The following is a 17,293-nucleotide window of genomic DNA, read 5'->3' as shown; positions in this document are numbered from 1 at the left end:
TGCCATTTAGGAGGAGCTTAACTGAGCCCAAAACCCCCTCTTCCATGCTGTACCTGCCCCACGATATCACCAATTTGAAGGGCAGACTTTGCCTCTTCCACAGATTTCTTTGCTGACCACTTTAGTAATTATGTGAATCTTAACGGATGTGTGGAGACTGTGAGCAAAGTCTAACTCTAAATACAAACTTCAATATTGCATCACAGTAACTGTGTCAGTATTTAAACTTTTCTAGACTTCAAATTGACTTAAGACTAGGAATTGGTTTGTTACAAACATGCAAATATAAACCTTAATTGTAGATTGAATATGCTCTGAATTGCATTAAATCATTTGTACTTTGCACATGAAAAAGTTCACATCAATGGAGTTACCCTTTAAACTTAGCTTAAGTTGCCCTTTAACTTCTGTCACCTTTAAAAAAATTAAAAAATAAAAGAAATAAAAATCATACAAATCTCAATTTTATCCTATAATGTCCTTTCCTTTGACCTTTACTAAAGCGTGTTCATTTGCTTAAGAGGTGGGACTTTCTTCTTTAAAATTTGTTGCATGTAACAATCATGAATACCAGCACATTAGATGTATCCTCAAACACAGGCTAGAAACAGTATGCAGCAGGGGTAATAGACTTGAGTCCTTAATTGCAATTTCCAAGTTAAACCACTTCTCACACCACTTTAACTTGAGGGGGTTTTGGTAGAGCTCTTTCTGGCTTTTACACGGAAAGCTGCACTCTCAACAGAGTCTAATAACAGCTGCTCGCGGTAGCCATGTCGACAGTGTGTCCTGGGTTTTGCTTATCTGATATGCTGGATCTTCGTCATGTCGTTACCCGCCATGGTCTTGTCGTCTCTCCTACCCGCGTCGAGAAGTCGAGTTCTCACTGTAGCTCTCTTCGCAACAACATAGACATAGGTCGGTTATTTGAAACCGGCATTTATTGCTGTGGGCACGTCTGGTCTCTGATACATCCATGCTTTGTTCACTCCATGAGAACTACATTTATAACTGAACACAGTACAAATATATCAGTGCATTATACAGAATAGCTTAGCAAATGAAAATACAAACAACATCTAGCTCAATAAAGACGATGTGGTAAAATACGTCGTTGGCCGCTTGTTGTGAAAAGAGGTTATTAAATCCTTTAAAGCCCCTATTAAGTCCATTTAACTGTCTGCATTACATCAGACATCGACATTTGCAACTTTTAATGCAGTTTAACAGTCTCGTAGCCATCAGCTCCGCTGGAACCCAAAACAGTGCGCCGACTAAACCATTGTAGCGGTAACACAAACAGAGAACATTAGTTCCGGGACAAATCGTAAACACATAAAATGGACTAAATACACGGTTGACCACGTCTTATTCAGCTGCCTATTTTACCCTTTAGCTCTTAAACACGCATTACATTATCAACTTTACATTAACTTAATTTTTATCTATTACATGAAATTATGACAGCAATTATGAACACACGAGTATTTATGCCATAACACTTACACAGCCCATATGCACGTGCAGTCCTAACTGTGCTTCTCAGAACTGACTGTTTCTATGGTAACCAGAGCTTCTAACAGCAGCTGCAGTGACACAATGGCTTTATTGGTGATTGGCTCTTAAGGTGACGTCCTGATTTCCAGTGATGACCACTTGGCACCGCTTGCTCTTTTAAAGGAACAACCCATACCACCTGAGATGGTAAGTGGCTTAGAAAGAGAGAGAAATGTGGATTACTCTGTATATTTCTATATACTTACTCTTTAACTGTATCACTGCAGCTTCAATCCTCAGATCAGATACCTGCCAGATCCAGGGACATTTCAAGTTGAACGGCATGTACCAGGATGGAGATGTTATACTTGGAGGACTGTTTGAGGTTCACTTTTTCACAGTGTTCCCAGAGCTGAGCTTCAGAACAGAGCCAGAACCACCATACTGTAAAATGTGAGTCAGACAGACTGCATAACTATAAAAGAAGAAATGTTTTTTTTTTACAAATAATTACATCAATAATACAATAATAATAATAATAATAAAAATAATAAGAAGAAGAAATATAATGTTAATATGCTCAAATGACAAACGTGTGTACCATAGAAGAGATCCATGAGTGTGAACTCTGAAGTAATTGCTGTGTATTAATGCTTCTATTAATTTGTAATTTGTAATTTATTTATCTCTTTTTAATATAATTAAATGTTAACATTTATCTTGCTTTTTCTTAGATTTAATATGGAAAGCTTTCAGCATGCACAGACTATGGCTTTTGCAATAAATGAGATCAATAAGAATCCCAATCTGTTGCCTAATATCACTCTTGGTTACCATCTTTATGACAATTGTGTGATGCTAGGAATGGCGTTCCGGGCTGCCATATCCCTGGCTAGTGGGACAGAGGAGTCCTTCTCCAACCTAAACTGCAATGGCCCTCCGCCGGTTATTGGAGTGGTGGGGGATCCTAGTTCAACTCCATCCATTGCAATTTCCAGTGTTCTGGGGCTGTTTCGAGTACCTATAGTAAGATGGGATAAAAAATATATATATATATATATATATATATATATAATTTTTTTTTTGCCTGCAATTATTTGATTTAAAAAAAAAACGTAATTTTGTTTCTGACAATTTACAATAACTGTTTTCTATTTGAATATATTTTGTAAGATTTATTCCTGTGATGCAATGCTGAATTTTCAGCATAATTTGTCCAGTCTTCGGCATCACATGATCCTTCAGAAATCATTCTAATATACTAATTTGATGCTCAAAATAATAATAAATTATTATTATCAATGTTGAAAACAGTAAATATTTTTTCAGGATTCATTGATGAATAGAAAGCTTTATTTCATTTCTTTGAAATATAATCTTTTGTAACATTATCAATGTCTTCACTGTAAATTTTTATCAATGTAATGCATCTTTGCTGAATAAAAGTATTAATTTATTTGACCCGAAAAGCAAAAAAAATTATCTTACTGACCCCAAACTTTTGAACTGTAGATTATAATGTTACAAAAGCTTCCTCTATTTCAGATACATATTCTTTTGAACTTTCTAACCATCAAAGAATCCTGCATTTTTTTACATAACTGTTATCAACATTGATAATAATAATAATAATAATAATAATAATAATAATAATAATAATAATAATAATAATAATAATAATAACAATACGTTTATTCTGCAGCAAAGAAGCATATTAGAATGATTTCTGAATGATCATGTGACACTTAAGACTGGAGTAATGATGCTGAAAATTCAGCTTTGCATCACAGGAATAAATTACATTTTAAAGTATATTAAAATAGAAAACAGTTATTTTAAATTGTAATAATATTTCAAAATATTACTGTTTTGTTTTGTTTGTTTTGTCTTGTTTGTCTGTTTTTTGTTGTTGTTGTTGTAGTTTTGATCAAATAAATACAGCATTGGTGAGCATAAGACACTTCTTATAAAAACATTAAAAAAATTACAGATCCCAAACTTTTGAACAGCAATGTATTTGTGTGTGTGTGTGTGTGTGTGTGTGTGTCTTGCCTCATCGGCTTGTGTTACAAATATTATAAAGGCACTGATCATTTTTTGGTTGATCATCACTCATTTCATGTCCTCCCTCTCCATCTCCCCTGATTAGGTTAGTCACTACGCCACCTGCTCCTGTCTGAGTGACAGAAAAAAGTACCCCTCTTTCTTCAGAACAATCCCCAGTGATGCCTTCCAGGTGCAGGCTATGGTTCAGATCTTGAGGCATTTTGGATGGACCTGGGTTGGTCTTCTCTACAGTGACGATGAATATGGCATCTACGCTGCTCAGTCCTTCCAGCAGGAAATGCAGCTGTTTGGACATTGTGTTGCTTTTTCTGAAATTCTACCCTATGATAATAACCCCAGAGATATTCAGCGTATAATGGGAGTGATTCAGGCTTCTACAGCTAGAGTGGTGGTTGTTTTTTCCATGTCATCCTTTCTGTTGCCTTTGATGGATGAGGTGGTGTTACAGAACATAACAGGAAGGCAGTGGATTGCGAGTGAAGCTTGGTCCACCTCTCCTGTATACCACACTCCACGTTTCATGCCCTTCCTCAGGGGCACACTAGGCATTGCAGTTAGGCGTGGAAAAATTCAGGGGCTTCATGACTTTCTGCTACGTCTTCATCCTAGGAATGATCCAAGAAATAATATGTTGAGGATTTTCTGGGAGAACATGTTTGGCTGCAGTTTTGAAACAGGGGGTAAAGAGACAGATGGAGATCAAGTGAAAAGGGTCTGTACAGGACAGGAGGATCTGAGCATTACAGACACACCATACACTGATGTTTCAGAGTTGAGAGCAGCTTATAATGTGTATAAAGCAGTTTATGCCCTAGCACATGCGCTTCATGACCTGATGCAGTGTGAGGAGGGTAGAGGACCATTTAGTGGGAACAGATGTGCTGACATAACACACTTGAAACCCTGGCAGGTAAGACTCAAATATATAGGGCAGATTTACAGAAGAAGAACTAGTCAAATCAAGTCAAGTCACCTTTATTTATATAGTGCTTTATGCAATACAGATTGTTTCAAAGCATCTCTACAGTGATTTAAATATTTACAACTAGACACAAAAAAATAAAAAAGTGCAAAACATAACCCTGTCCTATCTACAATCTGTACAGCTGGTTCACTACCTACAGAAAGTGAATTTCACCACAGGCTTTGGGGATCATGTGTCATTTGATGAGAATGGAGATGCTTTGGCCATCTATGATGTGATGAACTGGCAGCCGAGGACAGATGGATCAATAAGTATCTACACAGTTGGTGTAGTAAATGATGGGCCAGAAACAGGGATGGTTCTCACACTGGAGGAGGATGCAATATACTGGAACTTTGAGACAAAAAAAGTAAATTAACATTGCATGTTAATGTTATATTTTTTTCAGATTCTAAATTATAGTCAAAGCTATAAAACAATTGAGAATATATTAATTGAAAGGCCAAGCTTTTCATTATGTAAAAGACATAACTGATGATGTCTCTTTCAGGCACCACAATCTGTGTGCAGTGAGAGCTGCCCACCAGGAACCAGACAAGCCACGCAAAAGGGTCTTCCTGTCTGCTGTTTTGACTGCCTGTCATGCGGAGATGGAGAGATTTCTAATACAACAGGTGAGGAGATTATTGTTAGCAAAAGTTTAATTTATTTTTATTCTCACCTTCTCTCTTATTCTCACCTATAGATGCTATTGAGTGCACATTGTGTCCAGATGAGTTCTGGTCCAATCCAGATAAGGATCAGTGTGTCCCCAAAGAAGTTGAGTTTCTGTCTTATGAGGAACCTCTGGGCATCTCTCTGACCACTGCATCTCTGCTTGGCACCTGCTTCTGCGCTCTTGTGATGGTCATCTTTACTCATCACCTTAACACTCCCATAGTACGCGCCAACAATTCAGAGCTCAGCTTCTTGCTGCTGTTGTCACTCAAACTGTGTTTTCTATGTGTGTTGCTGTTTATTGGCCAGCCGCAGTTGTGGACGTGTCGGTTAAGACATGCTGTGTTTGGCATTAGCTTTGTCCTGTGCATTTCCAGCATCTTGGTCAAGACTATGGTGGTAATAGCTGTGTTTAAGTCCTCTCTACCAGAAGGAAAAGGCGCAATGAAATGGTTCGGAGCAGCTCAACAAAGATGCACAGTTTTGGCCCTAACAGCCCTCCAGGTTGTGATATGTGTAGTCTGGCTATCAACTGCCTCTCCAACACCCCATAAAAATAGCTACTATATCCGCTCTATAATAGTATACGAATGTGCTATTGGCTCAGTGGCTGGTTTTTCTATGTTGCTGGGATACATTGGACTGTTGGCAGCAGTAAGTTTCCTGTTAGCCTTCCTGGCGAGAAATCTTCCAGATAATTTTAATGAAGCAAAGTTCATCACTTTTAGCATGTTAATATTCTGTGCTGTGTGGATTGCGTTTTTTCCAGCATATGTGAGCTCACCAGGGAAATATGCAGTGGCTGTGGAGATTTTTGCCATTTTAGCTTCTAGTTTTGGATTACTGGTGGCCATATTTGCCCCAAAGTGCTTCATCATACTTTTACATCCAGAGAGAAACACTAAAAAAGCCATAATGGGAAGAGAAACATAGTTTGCATTATTGTGATGTAAAATGATGACTTCTTATTGAAAACGATTCCATTGGGTTGTGTATATTATTATATTTACTCAACACATTTGACTGCCATATTCCATCAAAGCTTCTCTCTGCTGCTCTCTGATGTGAGTAATTTCACATAGTCCTACTCACTTAAAGTGGCACTGATTTATATGTTTCACAATTTATAGATAAAATATAGCCAAATTTCAAATGGTAGAACTTTATCATCAACATAAATTGTCATATCACCCAGCCTAAAAATCGTTTCATTTTAAAGCATTAAGGCCATAACAATACAACTTTAAAGCTGCTTGAAATGATATGTATTGTGAAAAGCGCTACACAAACACATTTGACTATATCACTATTAATATTTATATATTATATATTAATATCTTATATTTTCACCTTTGTAAACAAGCAATTTACATTTACATCCTTTACATGTTAATCCTTGTGTAACTAAAAAGTTTGCATGTTGAAGTGATTAGTTTTAGAATGTACATATTAATATATATTGTCAGAATTATCAAATGTAATTTACGCTTGGTGTAATAAATAAATGAGGAGTAACGATTGTTTGTCAGAATCGCTGGGTTTGACTATAAAGAGAAATCAAAGTTTCTCATAGGATATATGTGATATTTGTCACAGGATCCGCCACATCACCAGCCACTCGATACACACCGAATCACTCAGCTCCACCCTGTCGTTCACAATCACTGGAATACTGATTCTCTCCACCTGCATCTAATCACTAGCACTCCCTTTATAAGCAGTCACTATCCACACTTTAGGTGTATGGTCTTGTTGTTGCCATCCAACACTCACACACTCCCTACAGTACCTGTTCGACTCACCTGAAATACTGACCTGTCTTCATTGTCTCCTCTCATTCGTCTTCCTGCATCAGCCTCTTGCAGCCTTCTTCCATGGTTCTTTTCCACTTCCTCATCTGTCATCCGTCGCATCTGCAAAACAAATAACTTAATCACCAGCAAGCGAAGTTTCACCAAACTATCAAACTGCTTGACACTCACCCATTCATCTCTCCTGTTGCTTCTTCGATACCTGCAAGTAAAAGATACCTGTTTGCTACTTACCTGTCTTGTCTCTGTCTGTTTTGTGACAATATGTAATTCCTATGGAAATAAAATGCTTGAAATAAAAGTCATGTGGTAACATTGAATATATGCATTTTGTTGTCCTAAATGTAATATTGTCATAATCAGCTCTCAACAATTTCAGAAATATTCACCTTTTTCATGGGACACGAAACTACCTGTTATGCCAGGAGGTGTGCCACCTCCTGGATTGATATGACACAATGGCTATCATTCACATATGTTAACATATTCAGTTATCTTGTTTTGTCTGAGGGTGTCGACAGTGAGGAGCTTAGACATTATAAAAGCACGAAAGCATACAGTACAATTACTTACACGTTACATTTTTTTCAAAACACTATAAATCCATCAATTTTTTCCAAAACTGTATGGTATTAACTGTATAAAAAAAATAAATAAAAAAAACGAGAGCATGCAACATATAACCAGGGGCTCATACTATAAATTACTATAATGATTTCAATTACACGAGAGTAGATGTTAAAACTTCATGATTTGTACTCGGCTTTCGACAAGATAAGCACCAACTAAGACGTAGCTTTATAGTAACCTATGCTTCTCCTTTCATTTACGCTTCTTTCCAAATGGTGATGTGAATCTCCTTCTGTCTGGTGTTAATAGCTGCAGTGTATTTGCACACACAACGGCTGCAACCACAGTGCGGTCCCCTCATGACGACCGTCTGGATTTTCAAGGGTCTTCAAGTGGGCACCTTCCATCCTCAGTGTTTCGTCGACTAGCCCACGACACCTCAAGAGGTCTCGACAGTGACTCTGGCGTCCCAGAGTCACCCCCTCCGTCCCCCACTCAACTGAGCCCAGCTTACTGACCTTTACATCCCTCCTGCTGCTGAGGCTGCTCCTTTGACCTAACCACAATCTCTCACAACCTCTCCACAACCCGACCATACGTGCCAACCCGTTTGACTAAGGCTGTCGAGCCCTACTGCGGACGTTAAAGCGGTCAGTGGCAACGGTTCCGTATGGCATATTACCGCAAACCATCCAAACACCAATCCTCATTCACGGAAAATACACAGGAACGTAATAACTGTAATTACTATGCAAACTATACAAATAAACCAACAGACTCATCAAATTTTCAAGAATTTTTCGAAACCGTAGCATGGTGGCCTGTACACAGCCAGCCACACTCTTTCTGTCTCAACCACAGCCAGTTGCTGCTCCTCTCTGCTGCTTCAGATAAGTTATTTACTGTGCGACGCAACTCTTGGCCACTGAATCCGACGTCTCTGAGGAACCGGGTTGTGGAGTGTGCCAAAAATCCTCGACAACCCACTTCAACTGGATAAACCCGGACTCTCCATCCTGGCTGTTCTGCTTCAGTGGCCAGCTGAGCATACCTCAGTTTCTTCCTCTCATATGCCTCCACTACAGCATCCTCCCATGGCACTGTTAACTCTATCAGTTGAACAATGCGTGCTGATCCAGACCACAAAACAATATCTGGTCGGAGGTTAGTGGTGGCAATCTCAGGTGGAAAAATAGGCCGTTGATCAAGATCAGCAAGCATTTTCCAGTCCCTAGCAGCTTCCAGTTGTCCTGAGCGAGAATTGGTTTTAACACCTTTTCTTGGTGGTTGCTCGCCTGAGCGGAGGAATATTGTCTTCTGTGTGTAATGTTTTGCTAGAAAAGGTGGCAACGTATTGGTCATGTTACGCTTGTCTTCCAATGCTAAAGCCAAACATCGGAGTACTTGGTCATGGCACCAAGTAAACCGACCCTGGCTAAGAGCCACCTTACATCCTGTCAAAATGTGCCTTAATGTGGCAGGTGATGAACACAAAGGAAAAGAGGGATCCTCTCCTACCCAGAGGTTTAGGTTCTGTGGTGATGGGAGAACATCAAATGTTGATCTGATAAGGAAACTTATCCTACTCTCAAGGTCTTGCCAGCCCATCTTGCGTTGTTCCACACTCTCCCATCTCATCCACTCTCCCTGCTTGGCCTGGGAAATGGCCTTTATACACCTCATCCTCTCCTCCTGCTTTCGCACCTCGTTGACTACGAGCTTCCTCCTTTGAGCTGGGGCTGCCTTGTGCCATTTAGGAGGAGCTAAACTGAGCCCAAAACCCCCTCTTCCATGCTGTACCTGTCCCACGATATCACCAATTTGAAGGGCAGCCTTTGCCTCTTACACAGATTTCTTTGCTGACCACTTTCTACCAGTTTTTAACACAGGTGATGCCTCCATTACACATTTGTTGCGTGACTCTACTAAGGTCATTTCCAGTCTGACCTTGGCGCACTTAAACTCCTCGGTTAGAGCAGAGACTGGCAGCTGCAATATTCCTTTACTATAAAGTCCCACTCTGCTGAGGCAGCGTGGAACTCTCAACCATTTCCGATATATGAACTTATTAACGCTTCCAGCTTATCCACTGTTGTCAAAGAAACCTCGTACACAGTCAGTGGCCACAGCAACCTCGGCAGTAGACCAAACTGAAAGCACCAGAGTTTTAGTTTCCCTGGTAGAGCGCAGCTGTTTATGCTCAACCCTTCCACTGCTTGTCGTCTAACTTCTCCCACTCGAACTGTGTCCTTTAGGTCCCCATCGTACCATCTCCCAAGACTCTTCACTGGCTTCTCAGAAACTGTTGGTATTGCCTCACCATTAATGAAGAATGTTTTATCTACCACCTTGCCTTTAATTATCGAGATGCTCCTTGATTAAGAGGGCTTAAATTACATTCGTGCCCATTCAATGTTATCGGTTTACTCACCCAATAACCGATTAGTGCAGGCTACCGTTGTAGTCATGGTTGTCATGTCATCCATGTATGCTCTGATTGGTGGTAGTCGCATCCCAGAAGCCAAGCGCTCTCCTCCTACTACCCATTTTGATGCCCTAATGATTACTTCCATTGCCATGGTAAAAGCCAGTGGAGAAATTGTGCATCCTGCCATTATTCCAACCTCTAAACATTTCCATGTAGTGCTGAATTCTGGAGTTGAGAAACTAAATTGCAAATCTCCAAAATAGGCTTTCACTAAATTTGTTATCGACATCGGTACCCTGAAAAAATCAAATGCTGCCCAAAGAAGCCCATGTGGCACTGAACCATATGCATTAGCCAAATCCAGGAATGTCACATGGAGCTCCTTCCTCTCCTTTTTAGCTGATTGAATTCGTTGCCAGATAACATTGATGTGTTCTAAGCATCCTGAGAACCCTGGAATGCCCGCTTTTTGAACTGAAGTGTCAATGAAGCCATTCTTTAATAGGTAGGTTGACAATCTCTGCGCAATAATGCTGAAGAAAATATTACCTTCGAAGTTTAATAGTGAAATAGGACTAAACTGACTGATGCTTGTAGCATCTTTTTCTTTGTGTATAAAGACTCCACCTGATCGGCGCCATGCTCTAGGTACAACCTGCTTTTCCCATGCCACTTTTATCAATTTCCACATAATTCGTAGAACTCCTGAAGCACTCTTGTACACTCTGTACGGAACTCCATTAGGCCCTGGAGATGATGAAGCCCTTGCCTTTCTCACAGCCTGCTCTATCTCTTTCCACTTAGGTGCACAGACCTCCATTTGGTATTCTGGTGGATTGATAGGTGGGATGTCTGACGGAATTGACATAGGCTCATGCCTTTTTGCATCTGTATGCGTTTCCTCCAAATATCTCTCTAGCTCAACCGTAGATGCTTTTAAAGTACCACTCTTCTCACTGGTGAATAACTTCTTTACGAATTTGAATGGTTCTTTATAGAAATTAGCCCTCGCACGCTTCTTCTTTTTGTATCGTTTCCGTAGGCGCTCAGCTCTGCGTAATGTTGCAAGCTTATCTTTTATGGCCCTTTGTAAGAGATTGAGTCCCTCCTTCTGACCTTGTCTTGCTCTTTTCCATTGCTTCCTCAGCTGCCTCCTTTCTCTAACTAACCCTTCAATTTTCTGCTGCCGTCTAGACATTCCAGGAGTAGTTTGTACTTTTTCCTTCCTTTTTTCCACACCAAACGTCTCAGGTTACGTATGTAACCCTGGTTCCCTGAGAGGGAACGAGACGCTGCGTTGAGACGCGGTGGGAACGCTCTGCGTGATTGCGTCGTGAAGCACGTGTATAATCAGTCCAATGGAAGAGCGAGACGTCATAGGCGGTGACGTCATAGACCAGGAAGCTATAAAGCACACCAGAAAACAGACCGCGACAGCTTCTGAAAAAGCCTGAAGCAAGTCGATCAGGGCATGCAGGAAGTATGGCAGGAGAACGCAGCGTCTCGTTCCCTCTCGGGGAACCAGGGTTACATACGTAACCTGAGACGTTCCCTTTCAAGGGAACTCGAGCTGCGTTGAGACGCGGTGGGAACCCCATACCCACTACGCCATAAGACAAATGCCCGTTCTGTGTGAAGTCCTTGCGCACACTAGAAGCAAGCAACCTAGCCCCGGGAGTGGAGAGGTGTAGGTCATAAAATCTGACAAATGTATGAGGTGAGGACCAGCCTGCCGCATTACAAATATCCTGAAGGGAAACACCCGAAATTAAAGCCTAGAGGCAGCCATACTCCTTGTAGAATGGGCCTGAACAGCCACAGGTGAACGCTGTCCGGCCGCTTCATAAGCAAGTGAGATAGCCTCAACTACCCACTTGCTCATTATCTGTTTAGATGCAGGGCAACCTGTCTTAGGTTACCCGAAGCAGACAAATAATTGTTCTGATAAACGCCACTGAGCAGCTCTGTGGACCTAAGCATCCAAAGCCCGGACAGGGCATAACAGATTTAAGATTTTCCTGATCTGGGGTAATAAAGGTGGAGGACAGAAGGCCTGGAGCACAAATGACCCGCACATTTAGTAGGGACCTAGAAATACAACCCGATCTGGGGTGAAGAAATACTACCACCAACCAGGTGGAAATCCAAGTACGTGCAGGCCTCAGCCTCATGTACCACGGAGAAGACGAAATTAAGGATCTCTCCTCAGAGATAGCCCAGCAAAGAAACATTCATTACAGAAATCAAGTACTGTACCAACAGGGCAGAAACGAGATTCAGAAGGCGTTCTCTGCACCAGGCAGAGAACAGCATATTAGTCTTCTCGTGGAGGGAGCTCTAGACTGGAGTATGTTCTCCACGACCTCGGTCGAGAAACCTGAATCTATGAGCTGGGCCCCCTCAGAGGCCGAGCCCACAGTATCCACAACTCCAGAGCTCCCAGGAGCAAAGATATCGGGAAAAGCGTATAGGTGTAGTGGCAACCACACCTATTACATTACATCCAGTCCAAGCGGAGCTGGATGCGTGAGGGAGAACCACAAGGGCAATGCATTGTACAAGCGATGCGAAAGGTCGACTTGTAGTTTGACCGAAGTTCTCCCTAAGAAGCTCCACCACCTCGGGGTGAAGTCTCCATTCCCCGGGCCACAGCCCCTGCCTCAACAGGATATCTGCTCTGATATACGAGACCATCAGTGTGTTGTCCGGACCATTCGCCGACCAACCACTCATGATTGCCCCCGACTTGTGAGGGAAACATCCGTCGATAGCATTATGCGTCGACAAGAAGCCCCCAACACTGGGCCTGGGCGAGGAACCAAGGTTCTTCCACATGACCGAGGCACGAAGGCATAGCCGCGTGACCTTGATCATGCGAAAACGGATTTCCCCTCGGAGAAAACCCCTTGGTCCCGAGCCACCACTGCAGGGGTCTCATGTACAGAAGGCCAAAAGTAACTATGTTGGACGCAACTGCCATGAGCCCCAGCCAAAGACCTTTCACTGAGCGGCCACTCATGACCGCCCCCCATCCTGTGAGGGAAGCATCCGTCGATAGCGTGACGCGTCGACAAGAAGCACCCAGCACTGGGCCCTGGGCGAGGAACCAAGGTTTCTTCCACATGACCGAGGCACGAAGGCATAGCCGCGTGACCTTGATCATGCGAAAACGGATTTCCCCTCGGAGAAAACCCCTTGGTCCCGAGCCACCACTGCAGGGGTCTCATGTACAGAAGGCCAAAAGTAACTACGTTAGACGCAACTACCATGAGCCCCAACAGTCTCAGAGACTGTTTGCAGTGAGTGACTGACCTAGTTTTACATTCTTACGGCTGTGAGAATCGCAGAAATATGTGCAGGAGACAGACGTGCTTGCATTGTTGTCGAATTCCATAATACACCTAGAAAGTGGTCCTCTGAGCTGGGAAGAGTACACTCTTTTTGGTGTTGAGCCGCAACCCCAACCTCCTTATGTGGGACAGAACGACAACTCGATGTTGAACTGCCAAAAGCTCGGACTGAGCTAAAATCAACCAATCGTCGATATAATTTAATACGCGAATGCCCTGGAATCTCAGAGGAGCCAGAGCTGCATCCACACATATTGTAAAAGGTGTGGGGTGATAACCTAGGCCGAATGGAAGAACCCGATACTGGTATGCTTCGCCCCTGAAAGCAAACCTCAGGAACCTCCTGTGATGAGGATAGATAGATAAGTAAGCGTCCTTTAAGTCTATTGTGACAAACCAGTCCTCGGACTGAATCTGTGACACAATCATATTTAGTGTAAGCATACTTTGAACTTAAGATTCTGAAACCTGCTGTTTAATTGACGCAGGTCTAGAGTAGGACGCAACCCCTCATCCTCTTTCGGAACAATGAAGTAATGGCAGTAAAACCCTGACTGTCTGCCGGGAGGAGGAACCCCTTCTACAGCTCCTTTTGCAGAAGTGTCAGTACTTCCTGCTCCATAACCAAAGCCTGCTCGGGGTCGACAACAGTGGGGAGGACCCCTAGAAATCTGGGCGGACAAGAACCGAATTCTGAACCCTTTTCTATAGTGTGCAGGACCCACCGAGAAATATGTGGCAGTAGTTTCCACGCTGCCAGAAATTCTACTAGGGGAACCAGTCTCTCAAGACTGGCCTCTGGATTTGGTTGAACAGTCACTACGGTGCCCTGAAGCGGCGAACCGGCAGGGAACAACCGAACTGACCGTTCTACGACCCTCCTCGGAGGATCGTATGGGGACGCTGACACCTCGGTGCCCTGAACGGCGAACCGGCAGGGAACAACCGAACTGGCAGCGTTGCGACCCTCCTCAGAGAGTCGCACCCCAGAGGGCGCCGAGGAGAAACGATTTCTCAAAACCGTCCCTGCCCCGGAGGAGCCCTCAGAAGCTTTATTAGAGATGACGACAGTCCTTAGATCTTGCCTCCCTTTAAATAACTTAGTTCCAACGACCCTCCTCGGAGGATCACGATTTTCTCAAAACCATCCCTACCCCGGAGGGGACCACCCTTTAGAAGCCTGATAGCCTCGGCGTCAGGGCTTCCTATTGTCCAAGCTTTTTTAGAGATAAAATAGTCCTCAGATCTTGCATATCTCTAACTGGCTAGACTGCTACCGCCACCCAAGTCCCCTTCGATTGTGGAGGAGCCCAAATGGCGATGCTCGTTCTTGCATTCTGTGCTGCGAGGAGCTTAGTAGACTTAGACTGCTCCGCCCAGCAGTCTCGGGAACATTAGATTGGTGAGGAAGAAACCTCTGGAACGCCGCTGAACGGTTTATTCTTAGTTTGTTTTTTGAAAGCGGAGCGTCCAGAAGAACAGACATAATTTTATCTTATTTTTCTTTATTTTTAAATCAGAAAAACTGCCTGAATATAAATAAACTGCCTATATAAATATATCACTCCGTGGCCAACAGCAGGAAAAACAACCGAACTGGCCGTGCAGCGACCCTCCTCAGAGAGTCGCCACCCAGAGGACGCAGAGGAGAAACGATTTCTCGAAACCGTCCCTCCCCAGTATAGTTTATCTGTTTTTGCACGACGCAATTCTCGAATAGAGTCAGTGCTGACAACCTCACATTCATCCATGTCTTTATAATTTACCCACCAGCGTTGCCTAATAAAAAAATTTATTTAGATGGCTGGTGGGTAACGTCGGGGTTAAAAATGATGACGCCGACTCGGGAGAGAGAAAGCTAGCAAGCGTCTCTTTAACCCGAGGCACTGTCATACCATGATACTTAATACCCATAGCATTACTATAGTTAGACGTTGGGCATTAAACACATAAAATAGAAACCGACTTATTCCACGATCTCGACACCTCAGTGTGGTGTGGAGATAGGGAAAAAACGGCAGTCCCCGACGAGGAGGCTGAGATACAGAGTTTTTCTGTTTTTAGATTTATTTCATCTAATAAATTATCTAATTTCATCTAATTTTTATTTTCACTCTCATAATGTTCAGCTGGCCAGAAAATATTTAACTAGCAACAGCACTAGATAAACCTCCTTTTAAAGCTCCTCTTTATTCAACAGAGTTATGAGCTGACTTATTTATTCATTTATTGAAAACTCAAACATCTGCCTTTTCTTAATATCTTTATTTGTTTTGTTCTCTTTTTCTAAACAAAAGACTAACGACACCAATTCCTCAGAACTGGAAATCGCCAGCACTGGATCTGGCAGGTGAAAGCTGAGATAGGGCGGGGCCCTTCCCAACCCCCGCTGTCAGATCCGTTTGCGAACCCCAAAATGCGAGTCGCCGCCGTGCATCGGCAACAGCGGGACCCGCGCGGGGTGCGCGAACCGAACCGTCCTCCTCGAAGAACGCCCGGCGGGAGCGGAGCGTCCTCACGGACAGCTTCTCGCAATGCTCACAGTCAGCCCCCTCGAGAACTGACTGTGGCATGCTCCACTCCCAAATAGTAACAAAAAGCTGATGTGTGTGTCCCCACCCGTGATATAACGTGGGCAGGGAACAACACAAAAGCTGCTTGCTCTCTTTTGCCATTATATATATATATATATTGCAACTTGACAGACAACAATAAATATGACAAGGACAGAATACACAGATCGCTTGCTGAAGGCAACAGAAGCTGTCGCGGTCTGTTTTCTGGTGTGCTTTATAGCTTCCTGGTCTATGACGTCACCGCCTATGACGTCTCGCTCTTCCATTGGACTGATTATACACGTGCTTCACGAATCAATCACGCAGAGCGTTCCCACCGCGTCTCAACGCAGCTCGAGTTCCCTTGAAAGGGAACCTCTCACTTCCATATGCGTAAATGATGTCCCCAAATTTATCCAGCTTCTTTTCAACTGTACCAGTTAATCTTTCCAATGCAAAGCATAGATCTGTGTTTACCATGTCCCATGCAGTTTTCTCACAAGCTCTTGGCCATCTAACTCCAGGCCTATGCCCGTTGAGGTTCTTTTCTCTCTTTTGCTGGTTAATCTGACCGGGTTCACAAGTATCAATGTGTTCATCACTAACTGTGCAAACCCTCCTCTCCTCTATGACAGGGGTGCTGATATCCTGCGAACTGTGGTTTGCTTCCTGACGCTGGATTTCATTCGACTGACTTGACTGACTTCGTAAGAAGTAATGATCAATGCCCTTGTCCCTTCTCTCTCAAGCATTTCATTTTCCCTTGATGAATCTTTAAACCGCTGACCGTTATCGCCTTGCTCCAGCCACAGACAGAGTTCAATGACTTTGCTAACTGCAGAACCTGAACTAGTCTTTTGTGAATTACTCTCCATACTCGTATCCGTTTCCATTCCAAAGTCGTTAACCATGTTGTCCAACATTGAGTCATCTTCCACCCTCGCTCTCGCAGACTCTAGGAGTATTTTCCTCTCAGCACTATTCACCGCAGTCACTGGAAGTATCCAGATCTTCATGATTACCATTACACGAGAGTAGATGTTAAAACTTCATGCTGATTTGTACTCGGCTTTCGCCAAGATAAGCACCAACTAAGACGTAGCTTTACAGTAACCTATACTTCTCCATTCATTTACGCTTCTTTCCAAATGGTGATGTGAATCTCCTTCTGTCTGGTGTTAATAGCTGCAGTGTATTTGCACATACAAAGGCTGCAACCACAGTGCGGTCCCCTCATGACAACCGTCTGGATTGAGCAGAGTAGGGGACATCTCTAGGGTCTTCAAGTGGGCACCTTCCGTCCTCAGTGTGGGCTCGACAGTGACTCTGACATCCCAGAGTCACCCTCATCTGTCCCCCACTCAACTCAGCCC

At 43.0% G+C, this 17,293-nt stretch overlaps 1 protein-coding gene across 2 annotated transcripts; it reads left to right on the top strand.

Annotated features, from left to right (window-relative positions):
• Window positions 1–1,729: 1,729 nt before the first annotated feature.
• LOC143697007 (extracellular calcium-sensing receptor-like) lies at window positions 1,730–6,139 on the top strand. 2 transcript variants are annotated; one of them, XM_077193975.1, is made up of 6 exons: window positions 1,730–1,950; window positions 2,232–2,523; window positions 3,647–4,474; window positions 4,671–4,898; window positions 5,040–5,163; window positions 5,235–6,139. In XM_077193975.1, exons 1-6 carry the CDS (start codon window positions 1,730–1,732, stop codon window positions 6,137–6,139), a joined length of 2,598 nt encoding a protein of 865 aa, XP_077050090.1. The 2 variants fall into 2 exon arrangements, with proteins under 2 accessions (XP_077050090.1, XP_077050091.1); XM_077193976.1 differs by having other exon boundaries at window positions 1,826–1,950; window positions 4,671–4,847.
• Window positions 6,140–17,293: the final 11,154 nt, after the last annotated feature.

The sequence above is a fragment of the Siphateles boraxobius genome, unplaced genomic scaffold, assembly GCF_051911475.1.
Source record: "Siphateles boraxobius isolate OS27281-9 unplaced genomic scaffold, OSU_SipBor_1 31, whole genome shotgun sequence".
NCBI classification, from domain to species: Eukaryota; Metazoa; Chordata; class Actinopteri; order Cypriniformes; family Leuciscidae; genus Siphateles; species Siphateles boraxobius.
Note: the sequence above shows the minus strand (reverse complement) of the source record. Positions and strands in the feature narration are given on the sequence as shown.

Excerpts from the sequence above, each read along its gene's own strand:
- LOC143697007 (XM_077193975.1), top strand. The coding sequence starts at position 1,730 with ATGTGGATTACTCTGTATATTTCTATATACTTACTCTTTAACTGTATC. Across the intron at positions 1,951-2,231 it reads GAACCACCATACTGTAAAAT|ATTTAATATGGAAAGCTTTC; the intron begins GTGAGTCAGACA and ends GCTTTTTCTTAG. Across the intron at positions 4,475-4,670 it reads CACACTTGAAACCCTGGCAG|CTGGTTCACTACCTACAGAA; the intron begins GTAAGACTCAAA and ends CAATCTGTACAG.